Source organism: Dermochelys coriacea, chromosome 1, assembly GCF_009764565.3.
Source record: "Dermochelys coriacea isolate rDerCor1 chromosome 1, rDerCor1.pri.v4, whole genome shotgun sequence".
NCBI lineage: Eukaryota > Metazoa > Chordata > Testudines > Dermochelyidae > Dermochelys > Dermochelys coriacea.
The window spans coordinates 25,359,800-25,379,584 of NC_050068.2; the positions used below are offsets into that span (position 1 = coordinate 25,359,800).

General features: G+C 43.3%; 1 protein-coding gene across 8 annotated transcripts in view; it reads left to right on the forward strand.

Moving 5' to 3' along the window:
• Positions 1 to 19,785, forward strand: part of FAT3 (FAT atypical cadherin 3) — a 576,249-nt gene that overhangs the window by 471,030 nt on the left and 85,434 nt on the right. For all 8 annotated transcript variants that reach the window (XM_038409118.2, XM_043504135.1, XM_038409148.2 and 5 more), the window contains 3 exons: positions 2,356 to 2,552; positions 3,354 to 3,507; positions 5,126 to 5,359. In XM_038409118.2, the coding sequence (XP_038265046.1) occupies positions 2,356 to 2,552; positions 3,354 to 3,507; positions 5,126 to 5,359 (585 nt within the window). The remainder of the gene's footprint in view (positions 1 to 2,355; positions 2,553 to 3,353; positions 3,508 to 5,125; positions 5,360 to 19,785) is intronic.

A 19,785-nucleotide genomic window follows, 5' to 3' on the forward strand; every position in this document is an offset into this window, starting at 1 on the left:
TGATTTGGCATGGCATTGAGCATTCTGTGCTCTCACAAAAGTCACTGGGAATTCAGGGCCTTTCAGGATTGGAACCTGTGACCAGTGGTTTGCTATAAACAGAAAATGGTTAAATGTTTGATATACTAATTTTATACTTGAATACAAATGCACACACTCAATCTAAAAGTTCTATAAAATATGTGGCTGATCAATAAGCTAAACATCTTTTAAATCACAAAATTATTTCTCAAATCAATTATAGGTTGGTACAAATAGTGTTGTCTAGCAATAAAGACTAAGGGCCAGACATCACTCCATTAATTTTAATGGAGATAGGCCAGTTTGAAAAAGCTTGAGTATTTAAAGCAAAAGAGCAGCGGGACTGAGTGTGTGCCCTCATTTTCTGGTATTTGATGTACACACAAGGCTTAACATATGCATTCAACCTTTCTGTTTGGTTTTAAGTTTGCTGTGCCACTGTAGTACTTCAATGAAGACACTACCTATGCTGATGGGAAAGCATAGGTATTTCACCTCCCCAAGAGGTAATAGCTAGATCAATGAGAGATTTCTGTCATCGACTTAGTGCTGTCTATGCCGGAGGTTAGGTCAGTTTAAGTGTGTCACTCGGGTGTGGATTTTTCACACCCCTGAGCGATGTAGTTATACCAACCTAATTTCATAACGTAGAACAGGCCCCTGAGAGACTTTATGGAGAACTGGCAGAGTTATGATATCTGAGATGCTAGGTAGTCACACCTAATTAAATGATGTGATCAAAGGTGGAGAGTGATTTTTTTTATTCCGACTGTTTATAACTTTTTCTCTTTTCTATGTTTTTGTTAACGCCTATTTTCTAACATACTCACATAAATAGTTGGAAGAAAAGATTAAAAACCTGCCTTTTCCATTAGGGGCCAAGAGATCTCACAACACACATCTAAGACCACTGAGTGAGCCCTCCAGCAAAGCCAAGGAACACCAGACTTTACATTCTTGATATTGCTAAGAAGAAAAAAAAATAATGAAAAGACACCATTTGGGCTGCCTTTATACATCACAAAGAAGGAGAGCACAAGCCCCCCCCCCCTTTTTTTAACCTTTGCAGTCTCCCATGAAGAGAACAGTAGCAAACTTCTCCCAGTGGGAAAAGCTTAAATAGCGGGTTAGCCTGAGTTGTAATTTGCTCATTGAAACAATGTGGGGCTTTTCCATCTCCCCATTCAATTCATGCAGCATCTGAGTTCATTATAAACAGATGCCATTCTGCCTGAATGTGGTGAATGTGTACATCTAGTTTTACAGACCAGGCATGTTCTAGGAGCTGTACACACAGATAGGAAGTTGTGATAACCCGACCCGAAGAATTTCCAGTCTAATTTGACAACATAAAGACAAAGGTTGGAGAACAGGCTACATCAAAGGAAGGTAATTGAAGGTGATCTTCTTATAGAAGAGTTAGGGAATTATACCATTTCAAATGCAGGTGTAAATAACCATTAGAAATGGTATTGACAAAGAACCATGCCCCTTTTTGCATCACTTTTAATTCCTTGTAACCTTCAGTGTGTGAAATAACATTATTTCCCTCTCTGAGGATGATGGGATGAGTCTTTCTCTGTACAAGCTGCTTTTGTCTCCATGCAATTTAATGATGTAGAAAAGTAATATTGCCAGGTTCGGTGTCAGTGTTTCAGCATAATGAAAAGCTGTTCTGCTTCACCTCCTTTGCTCCTAGCTGGCTTTCGCTAGCTTTCACTCTCTGATAAATGTGATTTAATTGCAATGCTTATCTTTGAACTGCCTCTTTAAATGACCCCTCGTTAGGGCTATTTAATACTAATATGTCTTCCTGGGTCATGTAAATTTTTTTTTTAAAACTAGAATCCTAATGAGTATAAGAACAGCACAGCTGTATCATAAAGCTTTCATTAAAGGATTCCTTAATAGAACCTACTGCCATTCCTTGATTGCATAATCAACAGCTAATGAAATTGTCTTGGTAACAAGAGCTACAGTGTATTACAGCCTCTCTTGAGACTAAGTGGAAAGACAATTGTACCATCCTGAGAAGACTATTGATTGATCACAGTTTGAATTTGATTGGCCTTAAGGAGAACTAAACGAGATCATCTTGAGCTCTGCTAAACAGATCTTGTTTTCTTTGGATATTAGTGTTTTACTTTCATACAAGGGACCACAAATGCCTGGGAGCATAATCTTATTACATATTTCCAAAGTTTGCCAGTTTGAAAGCACTTATCATTGTATGAGGAAAAATGATAGCTACTTACTTGTGGCACCTTTAAGCTGCATCTGTGTTTATGTTTGAATGAGTGCAAAGTTCTGATAGGCCTCCATTGCCTCTTGTAGGAGGGAATCCCAAAGGGAAGTTCGCCTTGGGACTGGTTCAGAATGAATGGAAGGTTTACGTGAAGAGACCACTAGATAGGGAAGAACAAGACATTTATTTTCTGAACATCACTGCTACCGATGGCCTCTTTGTAACGCAAGCTGCCGTGGAAGTGACGGTCACTGATGTTAATGATAATAGTCCTGTCTGTGATCAGGTTAGTCAGCAAATTTTAGTTGTGTAATATTTTACTGGACATAAAGATTTCCTATAAAGTTCATTATTATTTATCATTACTTTACAGTTTCTTTTCTTTTCATTTCTTAGCTGCATTCATGGTAAGTTCTTAGTTCAGTGGCCTGACGTGTTCTGGGAGGCACTGGTGGGAGTAGATAGTTTCGCTAAAGCAAAGGAAAGGAAGAATAGTGTTTTAGAGAACATAGCAGTGGAGCTAGAGGAGCTAGGCCTTCTCCACACTGGTAGTTTTCTTATTGTGTAGTAAGGTTAGATTATTGTTGGTGCAGCTCCTCTAGTGGTAACAATGGTGAGAGGATTAGTATAGACCAGGCACAGGTAGCCACTGGCATTTTAACCACCGTGATATCTAGACCTACTCTGAGCACAGATGATACAGTGGTAAAATTACCTGTGTCCTGTCCTTGCGCTCCTACATTCACCATCAAGGGTGCAGTTTGTACTGCTACAGTAGTGAAATGAGGGGAATGTTCAAAGAAAAGTCAGGGTAGACAGTGTATAAGGTGTGGCTGCCTTTTTATTCCTAACACCTTTGCAGTCCTATTAGTGTTTTTAATTTTTGTTGTTGTGATACTTAAAAAACTTAAGAACTTATACTAATGAGTTAAGGTTCCTTAAGAAAAGTTGTTTTTTTTGTATAAAAATGTTGAAGATACTTGTAAGTGCATGCACCATAGAGAATAACCATACAAAATGATGTTTGTGCAAAGATAATATAAACTGCTGCTCTTGTATCCCTTGTGTTTTGTGCTTTTGTCCCTAGTTGGCATACACAGCATTATTTCCTGAAGACATTCCATCAAACAAAGTCATCCTTAAGATCAGCGCCCTGGATGCAGACATCGGATCCAATGGTGAAATTCGCTATTCGCTGTTTGGGCCTGGGAACAATAAATTTTTTTTAGATCCAGAAAGCGGTAAGGTGACAAAACTTTTGTCTCTGAATGACATTGCTAACCCCGGCCACCAGTTGGGGCCAGAGTTCTCGCCAATTACTGCTAATGCATTTTCCATTAAAGTGTCACATGTGGAAATCTGAACTTCTGCTGTCAGTTTATAATATTGCAGGCATTTATGTCCACTTTGAAGCTGACAGTTATAGGACAGTAGAGGGGAAGGAACTCCTTTAATAGCCACCTAGGATATTCCATGCATTGGGGAGGATTTAACTCTCCTGTTGCCCAGCAAGACCATCAAACCAGTTGTGGGCATCAGAGACCTTGAGCTGGAGCCCACTTGGTATAAAAAACAGGGAGCTGCTGGCAGAATGTTTACAAGGAGCCTTCAGCTTTGGAAATCATTTCTTCCACCCGTGTCTAAAATAGCCTGAATGTGTCAATCTTCAGGACATATGGCAAGGACTATCTTTTCATCCAGGCTTTTGAGGAGGGAGGGCCATGGATATAGTATTTGTTAGCATGTTGGAGTGTTGTGGGAGTATTGCTGATTTGATACGTGGTTTACTAACCGGAGGCAACTGCATCTGGTGGTACTGTTTTGTTACCATAAATGACAGAGGTTGAAGCAGTGGGAGGTTTTTAGTATTTTAAAGGTGGTTATTGTCCCCTATCAGAATAAAGTGTAATGCTTTTAAATATGGGATCTGGCATATAAAAGACTAAATCAGTCCTGCTGGCTAATGCCAGATGCTTTGCTGATACGTTAATGGTTGAAGACTATTTATTTGTTTTATAAGAAGCAGATAATATTTAAAACTTGTGGAATATGAACAATCTACCTTATGCAAAAAGAAAAGGAGTACTTGTGGCACCTTAGAGACTAACAAATTTATTAGAGCATAAGCTTTCGTGAGCTACAGCTCACTTCATCGGATGCATCCGATGAAGTGAGCTGTAGCTCACGAAAGCTTATGCTCTAATAAATTTGTTAGTCTCTAAGGTGCCACAAGTACTCCTTTTCTTTTTGTGAATACAGACTAACACGGCCGCTACTCTGAAATCTACCTTATGGTTGCTCTTAATGCCCATGGTCAGAGCTGTGTCCTTCCATTGGTATAAAACGTGCGTGTGTGTATCTGAGAATGAGAGATCTGATCTAAACTGGAAGGCACAGGCACCCACTGAGACTCTTGAGTTGTTTGTTGGCAAAGAGCAGCATTATGGCCCTTTACATTTGATTATCTCTGCTGTCATCAGTAGATTTACAGTGCATTTATGTGTTTAGAAATCTAGAGAGCCATGGAGATTATGAGAATAACCAAAAGGCAGACATGAAAAATACTGTTTATTATACTCTCAGCCATGGGTGAAATTGTAGGGCTTTGAAGGTCATCCAGATTGACTTACCCTACTGCATTTGTACTGGCAGTTAACTATGGTGGATAAACAGAAGTAAAAATGAAACTTTCAGGATTTTGTATTCTTTTCAATGATGGATACTGCTGCTGCTGTTGTTTTTTTCTCTTCCTTTTTTCAATTAATTCCTGAAAAATATGTGATCTTTCTGGTACTTACAATCTAAAAATGGATATTCTGTAGTATTATAATGATAATCACTGTTTGTACCCAATTTTAGGTGAGTTGAAAACCTCGGCCCTTTTAGACAGAGAGAAAATCCCTATGTACAACTTGATTGCCAGGGCAACAGATGGCGGTGGCAGGTTCTGCCAGTCAGAAATCCACCTTTTTCTGGAAGATGTCAATGATAATCCACCAGTGTTTTCTACTGATCATTACACCGCATGTGTCTATGAGAATACAGCCACTAAAGCTTTGTTAACAAGAGTCCAGGCCACGGATCCTGATGTAGGTAAGTGAGCAATATTACTAAGAATAACTAGTACCCAGAAAAAATTCATGGGTTGGTGGAATTGCGACAGAGATGGCACTTTCCTCTTCCCTGTTTCTCTCCTTATTCACCTCTTCTGCTTTTCCTTCCTCTCCCCTTTATTATCCTCTTTGCTGCTGCCCGTTCTTGAGTGTGGCATGGTGTCATAGATGTATAAGTATTGCAGTGGCCAGGGAAATCTGTCATCACCATATTCTTATTGTAGAGATCACTGGTAGCAGTTATGATGAATTTAGGGTTAAGTTTAAACTTTTGTGCTATAAAGGTCTCAAGTTCTTTGGAGCTGAAGTTCTCCATGCCTGTTTTTGTGTTATGCATGTAGTATAGTTATATGCCAGTAGAAATCTATACCTGGGTAGAGAAATATAGGGCTTGATACATTACAGCTTTGTTATAATTTTAGTCTGTTAGTTTACCCTGGAGATACTCTGGTTATTTTCTTACTGATTTGGGGGGGGGGTGTTTCAGTCTTTTGTTATGTGAAAACTTAATCATGAAATCTAGGACAATTTTTTTGTCTTGTAACACAAGTGTTAATTTGTAAAAGCCTTTGCTCTTTTTCATCTAATTTGTTTCAGGTAAATAAATATAGAGTCTGACAGTTTTTTTCTTTTCTCTGCTTTATTTTTGGGAGATGTTTTATGAAATCATGGCATGAGTGATGTTACCTACAAACCAGGATCTACCACTGAATGGAAATACTTTTTGTTCATATTTTTCTGAATTATAATAGATGCTGGTAGTGTCCTCTGTTGTTAAGGTTGCTAGTTTAAATTTGCTACATTCAGTAAAGTTAAAGAATAAGCTGCAAACATTCATTACTTTATCTATAAAGAACACATTATGCTCCTTGGTTGAAAAATCACAATTACAGTTTATTCTACTGCCCAGTAGTGCAAAAGCCAATTACTGTTAGTTAGACAACACATGTGTTGTAAACCCAGTGTTTTTATTTTCCACTGCTGTTTTAATTAGCATTTTTCTCATGTATGAAGTGACATTTAAAACAAAAAAAGATAGCAAAGAATTTGAAATAAAAGTTGTCAATAAATGTTTGTGCTAAAATCAACTTTACATAAAGAGATGATGAACTATTTAAAAACTGAGGTAATTGTTACATTCATTCTCTTTCTGAGACTGCATATTTTTATAGAGGTGGATATGTGATGATAAATATGAAAGGGTATATAGACTTCCTATTTAGAGCTGTAAATCTTAGAGGGATGTGTAAAATGCAGGGATTAATCTGGTTTGAAACTGATTTTAATACAATTCAGTGTTTTATTAGTCAGCACTAAAAAAACATATTTCCATTGTTGTGGAAATGAATGAATTAGGAGAGGATGTTTTTTTTCATAACATACAGTAGTTAAATCTCTGTAGAGTACTGAAAGCCCCCACTTTCCTTGAAAACATTTGTGTAGCTTGTAATGAGCCAAGGAACATATTTTCCACGGTGAATTTTACAGTCAGTGGTAGCATCTGCCGACTCCTCTGCTATTTCGGTCCTTGAAGCGCCATGTACTCTACCTGTAAGGAGAGTGAGTTGTGACTTAGAGAACATGCACCTTTTTCAGAAGAATGAAGAAAGGAATGCCAGCATGGAGAATATAGAAAGAGAACTTGAAAGACCAGCCATGTTGTGGGCTCCAGGAACTCGTCCCACTAAACATAATGCAGCATATGGGGGCACTGGCATTATATGGAATGAATGTTTGGTCAAATATTCTTAGGATAATTAGGGCAATTTCCAGGCAGTAGGAAGATTCAGTGCCGCTGCTCAGGTTATTGAAGGTTTTTGCTGTGCCAGTACCTGCTGCTCAACATATTATTTGAAAGAGGGATGTGCCTTTGCTTTCGTCTTAAGGGTTTGGTCATGAAATGTGCTGAGCATTTCCTGAAAGACCTTTTGAAGTCTATGAGAGGTGAGGGCATCATGCTGTCTGGAGTAGATCACAACTGAGAGTGTCAATCTCCGTTCTGACTGTCTGCCCTGTTTTCTGACATCCCAAACTGATGATTCTTATAATTAGATTTCACTAAGCCAGTAACAACTGTACACTGCTGGATTACTATATTAATCTTACCATGGAGCCAAAGACAGTCCCCTGAGGCTCTCTAGTGCATCTTGCCACCCAGACAAACTGGTCTAAATGATGAAAAGTTATTAAAACCAAAAATCACCTCACATTAGGACACTCCTGACCCCAAAGGGCCAGTCACTTACCCCAGGTCAAAGGATACTCTTGATCTCACACCAAAAACAATGCTGTAGCCAATTTCTCTAGTAAACTAACTAGAGATTTATTAGCTAAGAAAAAGAAATTAAAGTTATTGAGAGGTTAATGTAGGTAAAATACATTATAGATGAGTCAGAGTTTGTAAGTCCAAATGATTAGCAGAGTTGTAGTAATCTCCTGATTTTCCATAGGTCTCTCAGGGTTACCCAAAACAACTTTGGGGATCTTTGTCTTGTATCTGGAACACCCCCTGAAAGTGTCCAAACAGTTCAGAGATACAGGATCGCTCCCAAGGTATATTCTTATAGCTGTTTTCCCCAGAAAGCAATCTGGCACTTGTTCCCATCACAGCATGGTTCTGTAGATTTCCCTTTGTTGAACGCAAGAGCCCATGCTTTGAAGTTTGCATGCTTCTCATTTACAGTTCTAAGGCTTCAATCCTGGTGAACTTTACAGAGACATACATAATGCATTTAGTTAAGCCATCCAGCCAGTCTTTCATTAGTTTTCATGAACAACGTGATAGCCAGAAACAATCCTTCATTAGTTTTCATGCAGTTTTACACATTAAGTAAATTCTCATCTAAACGCTAATACATGCTTTGGTCTAGGGTTAATTAAGTACAGTGATCTATAATGTAAAATATAATGTAATAACATTCAACAGGTTACAGATAAATGAAGACAATATCATCACATTTCCTTTTTAATTATGCCAACCCACAAGTGAATTGGACTGATCACATATCAATGCCTTTTGACACTCCTTTGATTTCTATTAGCATGTGAGTGAATTAGCCTGCTGCCTTGGTGGGTATTGGCAACCTGCTTGACAGCATCACAGACTGTACTCAGCACTATGCAGGATTTGAACCTAAATTGACTAAGGGCATGGCTACACTGGAAACTTCAAAGTGCTGTCGTGGGAGCACTTCCGTGGCAGCGCTTTGAAGTACAAGTGTGGTCGCGTGCGAGCGCTGGGAGAGAGCTCTCCTAGCTCTCCTGGTAATCTACCTCCACGAGGGGATTAGCTCCCAGCGCTCGGAGCCTGTTTACACTAGTGCTTTAATGCGCTCTGACTTGCTGCCCTCGGGGGGGGGGTGATTTTTCACCCCCCTGAGCCAGGAAGTTAGAGCGCTATAAAATGTAAGTGTAGCCAAGCCCGAACACATGCTAGAGGGGGACAGGAATGGGAGGGCTCTGCTTTCCAATTTCACAACTTTCAGTCAAAGAGAATTGCTTTGGATAACAAGGAGCATATTCCAATACAGTGCATAGTTCAATTATTATTAATCTTCCATAAAGGTGGATGGTCCAAACTGTGAATTAAGTGGGCATCTGGAAGAAAGGGGAGGGGCTATACAACTCGCTTTGTTACACTAAAAGTATTGATTTTTTTTTAAAGATAAACATATAGCATTGCTATCTGCCCTACTTTTACTGGAAATTCCTGATTTTTCACAGTGCTCACCCATATCATACAAGCTAGTGAAATAACCCACCATCCTGCCATTGTAGATAGAGTATAGAGGCTTTGGGACCTGAGCTGCAACTGGTTGTATGGTGTGGCAGAGTGGCTCAGAGGTTTGCAGAGACACCATAGCAATCAGATATGTGGAATCTGTTATGCAATGTCTACCCTAGAGGGAAACTTGATGGAGAAATCTAATGGGAGTTAGGTGCCTTGACGCTTTCAAAAATTCTACTACTTCCAATTAGGCCCGCACCTCTCTTCATCTTCAGGTGCCTACACGCCTCTAGAAATCTGGTCCCTGGAGCATTAACATTTGTGGTGACCAGCTGGCAGATCCAGCTCTCCATTTCCCTCATCCAGTCTGGTGGTTTTGGCAATTTATTGAAGTCTAACAAGGTCCTTCTAGTCAGTCTTTTATCTGATTGGTCTGTCATGGGAGACATATGCTAGAGGTACGGTTCAGCCATCATTACAGTTTCTAAAAATTGTATATGATAATTTTCCAACAGAAAAGATATTGTACCCAACACAAGGTCGCTCCTTATGATGAATAAAGATGAATTATCACTGGACAGAAGGGTGATAATTGCTGAGTGACCTGGTGATCATGACCTGAGAACACTGAATATGGACAAGTAGAGGACAGTTCCAATCAATACTATAAATACTTGGTGCTTCAAAAGGGGTAATTTCCAAAAGCTGAGCAAAATTCATTGAGATAAAAAAAATATAGATAGAAAAATATGTATGGAAAATCAAAGTTCTTTAAAAGAATGTATTAAATGTTCAAAAAAGCTGTGTTTCCACAATCAAGAAAGAAGATAACTTTAGCTAAAAACCCATCTCAGTTCAGTGGCAAAATGAAGACAAAAATTAGCAATAAAAACAGTATATAAAAAATAGAATAGGAGGATAATAGAAATCATATAGATTAGAAGTTATGAAGAGCAAAAAATTGATAAGGGAAACTAAAGACATCAGGAAAATATCCATAGCTGCCAGGGCTAAGGTTGAGAGAATTTTTTAAATATATTAGGAACAAAAGAAATCCTAATAAAGTTGTAGGCCATTTACTAGATAGCTAACTGTTAATGATGCAGATAAGGCAAAAGTGATCAATAAATATTTCTCTTCCGTAATTGGAAAGAAGGAAGATGATGTGCTCATGTCATATGAGAACCATGAAGTACTTTCCAGTCCATTAATAACTTAGGAAGATGCTAAACAACATCTACTAGGGGTAAACATTTTTAACTCAGCAGACCTGGATAACTTGCAACTAAGATCCCTAAAGGAGCTTTCTGAGAAGATCTCTGGCCTGATGATGTTAATTTTTAATAAATCTTGAATACCAAGGAAAGGCCAGATGACTGGAGGAGTGCTAATGTTGTGCCAATATTCAGAAAGGGCACGCAGAATGACCTAGTTAGCTATAGGCTGGTTAACCTGATATCAGTCCCAGGCAAAATAATGGAAAAGATTATATGTGATTTAATTGATTATGAAATAAAGAATAGGAATGTAATTAATGCCAATCAACATGGATTTATGAAAAATAGGTCATGTCAAACCTGATTTCATTCTTTGATGAGATTACAAGTTTGATCGATACGGGTAACTGCATAGACTTCTGTAAGGCATTTATCTTGTGACTGCACAGCATTCTGATAAAAAATTCAAACTATACAATATCGATAAAGCACACATTAAATGGATTAAGAACTGGCTATTTGATAGATCTCAAAAAGTAGGTGCCAATGGGGAATCAGCATTGAATGGGGATGTTTCTAGTGGGGTTTCACAGGGATTGGTACTAGGACTGAAGCTATTCAACATATGCATCAATGATATGAAAATAAATATAAAATCATTATTACATTGCATCTTCCAATGTTGGTGCACAGGGCAGAATCTAGTCTTTTCCTTTCCTCTCTGTTATTTGCTGCTGCTTCCACTGTTCTATGGTGTTGAGATAGATTGTTCTTCCTCCCTTCCTCCTAAGAGTTCTTCGTGTGGTTTCTCCTGGATACCCTCATTTCTGCACACCAGCTGGTTTCCACTTGATAGCTTCATGTGGGAGTCTGAGAGTTCATATCTGGAGTAGATGCCCCAAATATGTCCAGCGCTTTCTTCTGATTCTAGTGGAAACAAGTTGCTGGTTCGTAATTTCTTGGATCTTTTCATTGGTGATGAAGGCTTTCCAACCAGTGCCCAGAACCTTTCATGGGCACATATTTTTAAAGGCATCTAGTTTTCAGTCTAAAAGATCTTCAGTTCTTGCAACCATATGTTAGCATGATATTGTGTTTGAATTGAAAATTCTCAGTTTTGGTTTGGTGCTGTATATCATTGATTTCCATATGTTGTTGAATTTAGTAAATACTGTAGATGCCTTTCCTATCTTTGATATCCTTTCCTTCTTGAAATCTCTGGCCAATATGGTGCTGCCCAGGTAGGGAAGCTGTTTTCCTTCCTTGATATTTTTGCCATCTAACGTAATGTTACTGTTTGATGTCTGTGTTTCCAGTATGTTTGTTTTAGCATAACTAATTTTGAGCCTTACGTGGACTGCTGTGTTTGCCAGATTGACTCTCTTTGTTACTTTTTGGGGGTATCGCTTAGTTTCCCACTATCATCAGTAAACTGTAGCTCTTCTAATCATATGCTATCTACTGATTCCATACCAGTGTTTGTACTCCAAATCACAGGCACTGACTCCGTGGGTGATCCAGGGCTGGAGCACCCACTGGGAAAAATTGGTGGGTGCTCTGCACCCACTGGCAGCTCCCTAACTTGCCCTAGCTCACCTCCGCTCTGCCTCCTCCCCTCAGCGCTCCTCTGGGTCCTGCTTCTCCCCCCTTCTTCCTAGCGCTTGCGCCACAAAACAGCTGTTTCGCACAGCAAGCCTGGGAGGGAGTGGGGAGGAGGGGGAGCGTGGGATGCTTGGGGGAGGAAGTGGGGCTGGGGCGGGGATTTAGGGAGGGATCCAATAGGGTCAGGGCGGGGCGGAGTTGGAATGAGGCAGGGGACCGTGCGGGGGCACAAGCACCAACTGGTGCTGACAAAAGTTGGCACCTGTGCTCCAAATGCACTTCTTTACTATGTAGTTTATGGCAATTTAAAACAGCAGAGATAAAATGAAGCCCTGTTGAATGCCAATGTTCCCGATGAGCCACTCTGTAGTCTGGCTTTTCATGCTTACAGAATGAAAAATTGCTATTCATAAAATTTGTGGATGACTCAAAGATTGGTGGCGTGGTAATAATGATGAGTCATATGATGATAATAATGAGGCAGTCATATGAGTAATCTGAACTATTTGGTAAGCTGGACCCATGCAAATAAAATGTGTTTTAATATTCCTGAATGCAGAGTTCTACATCTAGGAACAAGGAATGCAGGCGAGAACTACAGAGTTGGAGACCATATGTGGAAAGCAGTGACTCTGAAAAGGATTTAGTGGACATGTTGTATGGGACTATCCAGAGCAAATTATACCATTAGAACACGTCTCTCTCTCCTGAGGTGAAAACAAGTCTAGGAATGGTCTGTGTGGGGAGGGGTGAAACTTCACAGGTATAGTGGAAGAGTGCAATTTTGGGAATGATTTCTACAAACCTAAAGAAAAGTTTTGGATACATCATAAAGCAACACATACGATGAATAATTTCTGTAGTACATTTCCAAAGCATCCCTTTAGTTTTGTGAAGGCGGTGCTTTTAGTTGCTGATATATCCTGCTCTTTTGAAAGGCTGTAACCTCACAGCAGAACACAGAGTGCTCTGAGATGTATCTGTCAGTTTCAAAAATATATCCACTGTGACGGGGCAAGGCCAGATGGCTATAGAAAAGTAGTGGGAGATGGATATATTAGTTCCAGGCTAAACAAATCCCTGGTACCAGGATAAGTAAAATGGCAGCTGCTCCAGGTCAATTTAGACATCTGGGACCAATTAAGAAGTTTCCAGAAGGCAGGGAGAAGGCTAGGTTGATTGGGACACCTGAAGCCAATCAGGGGCTGGCTGAAACTAGTTAAAAGCCTCCCAGTTAGTCAGGTGGGTGTGCATGTCAGGAGCTGTGGGAGGAAGTTGCGCTGTTGGAGAGGCTGAGTAGTACACACCATATCAGGCACAAGGAAGGAGGCCCTGAGATAAGGGTGAAGTGGAGCTTGAGGAAGTGAGGGCTGCTGTGGGGGAAGTAGCCCAGGGAATTGTACATGTCATGTTTCTAAAAGGTCAGCTACCATAGCTGATACTATTAGGGTCCCTAGGCTGGAGTTCGGAGTAGAGGGTGGGCCCGGGCTCCCCCCCATCCCCAACCTTTGCCCCTGATTAATCACTGAGATTGGGAGACAACAGAGACTGTGCAAGGAAGGATAACTTCTCCTCACCTCCCTCGCTGGCTTATGATGAAAATGGCTCAGTAGATTGTGACCCTTGTCTCTAGAGAAAGAAGGGTTACGTGCAGGGTCACAGTGAGCCTCTGAGGCTAGCAAAATCCATCAGGAAACACAGGACTCACGGAGGCAAGGACAGAGCTTTGTCACAACTAGTGTCAGTGGTGGGATTTTGTTCACAGCATGGCGGAAGAAAGAGGTTTAAAAAAAAAGTGCACTGGGATTTTGGATTTTTTTTTGTTTTGGTTTTTTTGTTTGTTTGCTTTATACCACAATGGAGGAGGTGGTAAGAGCTCTGGTACAAGCCACAGCAGCCCAGCAGGAGGCCACCCGGATTCAGGCAATGGCACAACAGGAGTCTATGCGGCTACAGCAGGAAACCAATCAATTATTGATGAGCCAGGCAACCCAAGATCATGCCCTCTTGAGAAACGTGGTGGACCAGCTGAAGATCCTCACCACCCAGGCCCAGGAGTCCGACAGGATGCGAATCCTGAGGGCCGCTGGTTGTCTGCCAAAGATGACGTCAGGAGATGACATAGAGGCATATCTCCTCTCATTCGAAAGGATTGCTCAGCGTGAGGCGTTTCCCCAGGAGCAGTGGGCCAGCATTCTCGCCCCTTTTTTGTGTGGAGAGGCCCAGAAGGCCTACTTTGACTTGCCTGCCATGGATGCCACTGACTATACCCATCTGAAGGCAGAGATCGTAACGTGATCAGGGTAACAGCAGCGGTAAGGGCCCAGAGGTTCCATGAGTGGAATTACCAGGAGAACAAACCCCGAGGTCCCAGCTATTTGACCTCATACACCTCGCACGGAAGTGGTTACAGCCCGAGGTGTGCAGGCTGGAGGAGATTTTGGAGACCCTGGTCATAGACCGTTACATGCAGGGACTGCCGCCAGATCTCCGCAAATGGGTAGGCCAGAATGATCCATCCACGTATGACGAGATAATCACACTGGTAGAAAGACGGATGACAGCCAGGGATCTGATCCAACTACCCAAGGAAGACCCCTTTCGAAGCAAGCACCTGACCCCAACCCTGGAAGGTTGGGCAGCCAAACACCCGGGGAGTCCTAGGTGGAAGAAGGGGGGGCCGAAAACCAGCGGGGACCCCAGAAGGAAGGGATTGGCCTGAGTGGGGGGAACCCCGGGACTAAACCCCCTAGCCCCCAAGATAGGGGAGTGATTAAAAGCAATTATAGATGTTATGCATGTGGGTAGTGGGGACACATAGCAGCACAGTGTCCCAGCACCGAGGACTTATGCAATGTAACTTGGGGGATTGGGAGGTCCCATGCTCCCTTACCCACCTCGCGGGGGTCACATTAGCCCCGCATAATTACACCAGGCCAGTGAGGATAAATGGAGCAGAGACTACAGCGCTTGTGGACTCTGGGAGTGCTATCACCCTCATATCAGGTAAGCTGGTAAAAAGTAGACAGCTGCTACAAGCCAAACACATAGCAGTGACGTGCATGCATGCAGTGAGCCATTACCCCATCATCCCAGTGGAGATAGAGGTTCAGGGAAACCCCATTGAGCTGACCATGGGCATAGTTCCTAAACTCCCATATCCTGTAGTCATTGGGAGGGACTATCTAGGGCTTGATAATTTACTCCCCCCCCGGAGAGGCTGGAGGGAGGTGGGGACCCTGATGACAGCGACTCGTCACCTGGGGAATGTCAACCCCCAATGTTCGCCGAGATTTCTCACGATCTGTTCTCAGCCCCCCGAAAGACCCGGAGACAAAAAAAGAGAGGAAGGCCACGAAGGCCTTGGGAACCCAGATCCTGACCCAGGGCCAGAAGACCTCCCTAGTAGGCAGATGGACGCGAGCAGCCAACAGAGAAACTTCCACCACAGAAGGTGAGCCAGGAGCTGCCCCCAGCCATGATGGCGGCGAGCTGTTGGAAGAAGCAGAAGCCGGCCCCTGGGAGCTTGGGCAAGTTAGTCCCGGGAGAGAGACTTTTGGGCGGGATCAGGTGGAGGACCCCAGATTTGATAACACCAGGAAAAAGGTGGCCGAGATCGATGGGATACCCGTGGATGGGAAGGTCTGGGGTCCCGGACCTTACTTTATAGTGAAGAAAGATCTCCTGTACCACGTGGTGCAAATGCAGGAGCAAGAGATACAACAACTTCTCGTGCCACGAAAACATGAAAAAGCCATATTGAGTCTCGCTCAGAGTCACCTGTTTGGAGGACACTTAGGGGTAGAGAAAACCCAGGCATGGATCCTGCGGAGGTTCTTCTGGCCAGGAGTACATGAAGATGTCCAGCGATACTGCATCTCTTGTCCGGAGTGTCAGTTACACAGCCCTCACCCGCACTTGCGGGCTCCTTTGATACCTCTTCCAATTATAGAGGTTCCTTTTGAACGGATAACCATGGATCTGGTAGGGTCCCTAGAGAAGACAGCTCAGGGCCACCAACATGTGCTTGTTGTACTGGACTATGCAACCCGGTACCTGGAAGCTGTTCCCGTGCGGAACACAGCTTCCAAGACAATAGCTAAGGAGCTAGTACAGATCTTTGCCCGGGTTGGGCTACCCAAGGAGATATTGACTGATCAAGGGACACCTTTTATGTCCAAGTTGATGAAAGATCTCTGTTCATTGCTCCATGTACAAGCCCTACGGACCTCTGTATACCACCCGCAAACAAATGGCCTTGTGGAAAGATTCAATAGGACTCTCAAGGCCATGATCAGGAAAGTGGTGAGCTGGGATGGGAAAGATTGGGATGCCCTATTGCCTTACCTCATGTTCGCCATCCGGGAGGTTCCGCAAGCCTCCATAGGTTTCTCTCCATTAGAATTACTATATGGGCGCCATCCTCAGGGCATATTGGATATAGCCAGAGAAGCCTGGGAAGAGGATCCAAATTCCAGATGGAACATAGTTGAGCATGTACTGCAGATGAGAGATCGGATAGCCCGAGTTATGCCCATTGTACAGGAACGCTTGGAGAGAACACAGGAGACCCAACGAACCCATTATAACCACCAAGCGAAGCTTCGACGGTTCCAACCAGGGGATCGGGTGATGGTACTGCTGCCCACAGCAGAAAGTAAACTGTTGCCCCAGTGGCAGGGACCCTACAAAATAATTGAAGCTGTGGGAAAGGTGAACTATAAGGTGCGGCAGCCAGGCTGCCGGAAATCGGAGCAAATTTACCCCATCAATCTTCTAAAACCTTGGCACGATCGAGAGGCATGCTTAGTCATGCAGGAGACCCTTCCCCAGGAGGATAACTTACACAAGCAAGTGAAGATATCATCCGACTTGACGCTGATCCAAAAGATCGAGGCAGCCGACATGATTAATCGCAACCGAGTTGTGTTCTCTACAAAACCAGGGTGGACGACTGAGACCTATTGCCATATCTGCACGATCCCCGGAGCCAAGGTAACATTGAGACCCTACCGAATCCCAGCAGCCAAAAGAGAAGAAATCAAGGCCGAAGTAAAAAAAATATTAGAATTAGAGGTTATTGAAGAATCTTACAGTCAGTGGTCCAGTCCAATTGTTCTAGTGCCTAAACCTGACGGTACCATGAGATTCTGTAATGACTTTCGCCGACTGAATGAAATATCCCAGTTTGATGCATACCCCATACCACCCATCGACGAACTGGTTGACCGACTGGGTCGTGCCCGATTCATGACTACACTGGATCTGACAAAAGGATACTGGCTGACCATAGAAGCTAAAGAAAAGACAGCATTCTCCACCCCGGATGGGCTATTCCAGTACACCATCCTCCCTTTAGGGCTACATGGGGCCCTAGCCACATTCCAGCGCCTCATGGATAAGCTGCTGCGCCCCCATACTAGTTATGCAGTTGCATACCTAGATGATGTCCTCATCCATACGACAGACTGGGGAACCCACTTGGAGAAAGTTGAGGCAGTACTGCACACCTTAAGGCAGGCTGGCCTCACTGCTAATCCCGCTAAATGCGCCATAGGGCTTGCAGAGACTAGGTACCTGGGATATATTGTGGGAAGGGGCATAGTGAAGCCCCAAATGAATAAGCTAGAGGCAATTCAAAACTGGCCCCAGCCGACCTGAAAGAAGCAGGTCCGTGCATTCCTAGGCGTGGTAGGCTACTACCGACATTTTATTCCCCACTTTGCCACTAGGGCAAGTCCCCTAACGGACCTGGTGAAGGCCCAAGGTCCAGACATGGTAAAGTGGACCGACGCAGCAGAGGGGGCATTTACAGACCTTCGGACGGCCCTCTCTAATGACCCCGTACTCATAGCCCCGGACTTTAACGGGGAATTTATTTTACAAACAGACGCTTCCGAGGTGGGGTTGGGGGCAGTTCTGTCACAAATGGTGGGAGAAGAGGAACACCCGATCCTCCACCTAAGGAGAAAGCTTCTCCCAAGAGAACAGAAGTACGCAGTACTCGAGAGAGAATGCTTTGCTGTCAAATGGGCTATGGAGACACTGCGTTATTACCTCTTAGGCCGGTGATTTATTCTTGTGACGGACCATGCACCCCTCCAGTGGATGCAGTGGAATAAGGAAAAGAACTCAAGGGTCTCCAGGTGGTTATTATCCCTCCAACCATTCCAGTTCCGCATACGGCACAGGGCTGGATGCCACCATGGCAGTGCTGATGGTCTGTCATGAGCATACTGCCTGGTGTCCCAAGTTGCCCAACTCTATGGTGTTGAGCGGGGGGAGGGATATGTGACGGGGCAAGGCCAGATGGCTATGGAAGAGTAGTGGGAGATAGATATATTAGCTCCAGGCTAAACAAATCCGTGGTATCCGGATAAGTGAAATGGCAGCTGCCCCAGGTCAATTAAGACATCTGGGGCCAATTAAGAACTTTCCAGAAGGCAGGGAGAAGGCTAGGCTGATTGGGACACCTGAAGCCAATCGGGGCTGGCTGAAACTAGTTAAAAGCCTCCCAGTTAGTCAGGTGGGTGTGCATGTCAGGAGCTGTGGGAGGAAGTTGCACTGTTGGAGAGGCTGAGTAATACACACCATATCAGGCACAAGGAAGGAGACCCTGAGATAAGGGTGAAGTGGAGCTTGAGGAAGTGAGGGCTGCTGTGGGGGAAGTAGCCCAGGGAATTGTACATGTCATGTTTCTAAAAGGTCAGCTACCATAGCTGATACTATTAGGGTCCCTAGGCTGGAGTCCGGAGTAGAGGGTGGGCCCGGGCTCCACCCCCAGTCCCCAACCTTTGCCCCCTGATTAATCACTGAGATTGGGAGACAACAGAGACTGTGCAAGGAAGGATAACTTCTCCTCACCTCCCTCGCTGGCTTATGATGAAAATGGCTCAGGTAGGCTGTGACCCTTGTCTCTAGAGAGAGAAGGGTTACGTGCAGGGTCACAGTGAGCCTCTGAGGCTAGCGAAATCCACCAGGAAATGCGGGACCCACAGAGGCAAGGACAGAGCTTTGTCTCACCACACAGTGGGATATTTTGTATGATGACCTTGGTTGCTCTGCATCTTGTATGACTCCTGTGGCTCAGTATGTCTTTGTTATTTGGTTTACTTCCATTCCATTACTTCCTCTCTCTGAGTTTTCCTCTCTGTTGGGTGAGGGAGGATACAACATTTTCAGCAAAGATCTCAGTAACAATGATTAATATCTATTCTGTCTGAAGTTCTGCTCCTTTCCGAAGTGTTTAAATCTTTGCGAGTACCGAGGGAACTACTAAAACTCCAATAAAAATGAAATAGTACTGTCAGGGTTCCCTCCCCACTCTGAACTCTGGGATACAGATGTGGGGACCCGCATGAAAGACCCCCTAAGCTTATTTCTATAACCAGCTTAGGTTAAAAACTTCCCCAAGGCACAAATCCTTCCCTGTCCTTGGATGAGTACTGCTGCCACCACCAAGTGAGTTAGACAAAGATTCAGGAAAAGGACCACTTGGAGTTCCTGTTTCCCCAAAATACTCCCCCAAGCCTCTTCACCCCCTTTCCTGGGGAGGCTTAAGAATAATCTACCAACCAAATAGGTAAACAGGGTGAGCACAGACCAGACCCTTGGGTTTTTAGAACACTAGAAACCAATCAAAAAAAACAGAACTTTATTTTATATACATACATATATAAAAACAGACAGGGGCCTGTAACCTGAGCCCTAGCGCCCAGGACTGAAACCCTCAGGCTTTGGCTTCAGCCCTGGGCCCCAGCAAGTCTAAGCCAGGTCACGACCCACAATTTGAGAACCATTGCCATAGGAGTATCCTAAGGCTAATAATTACACCATGAAAAATTGGAGTGGGAGGAAGCA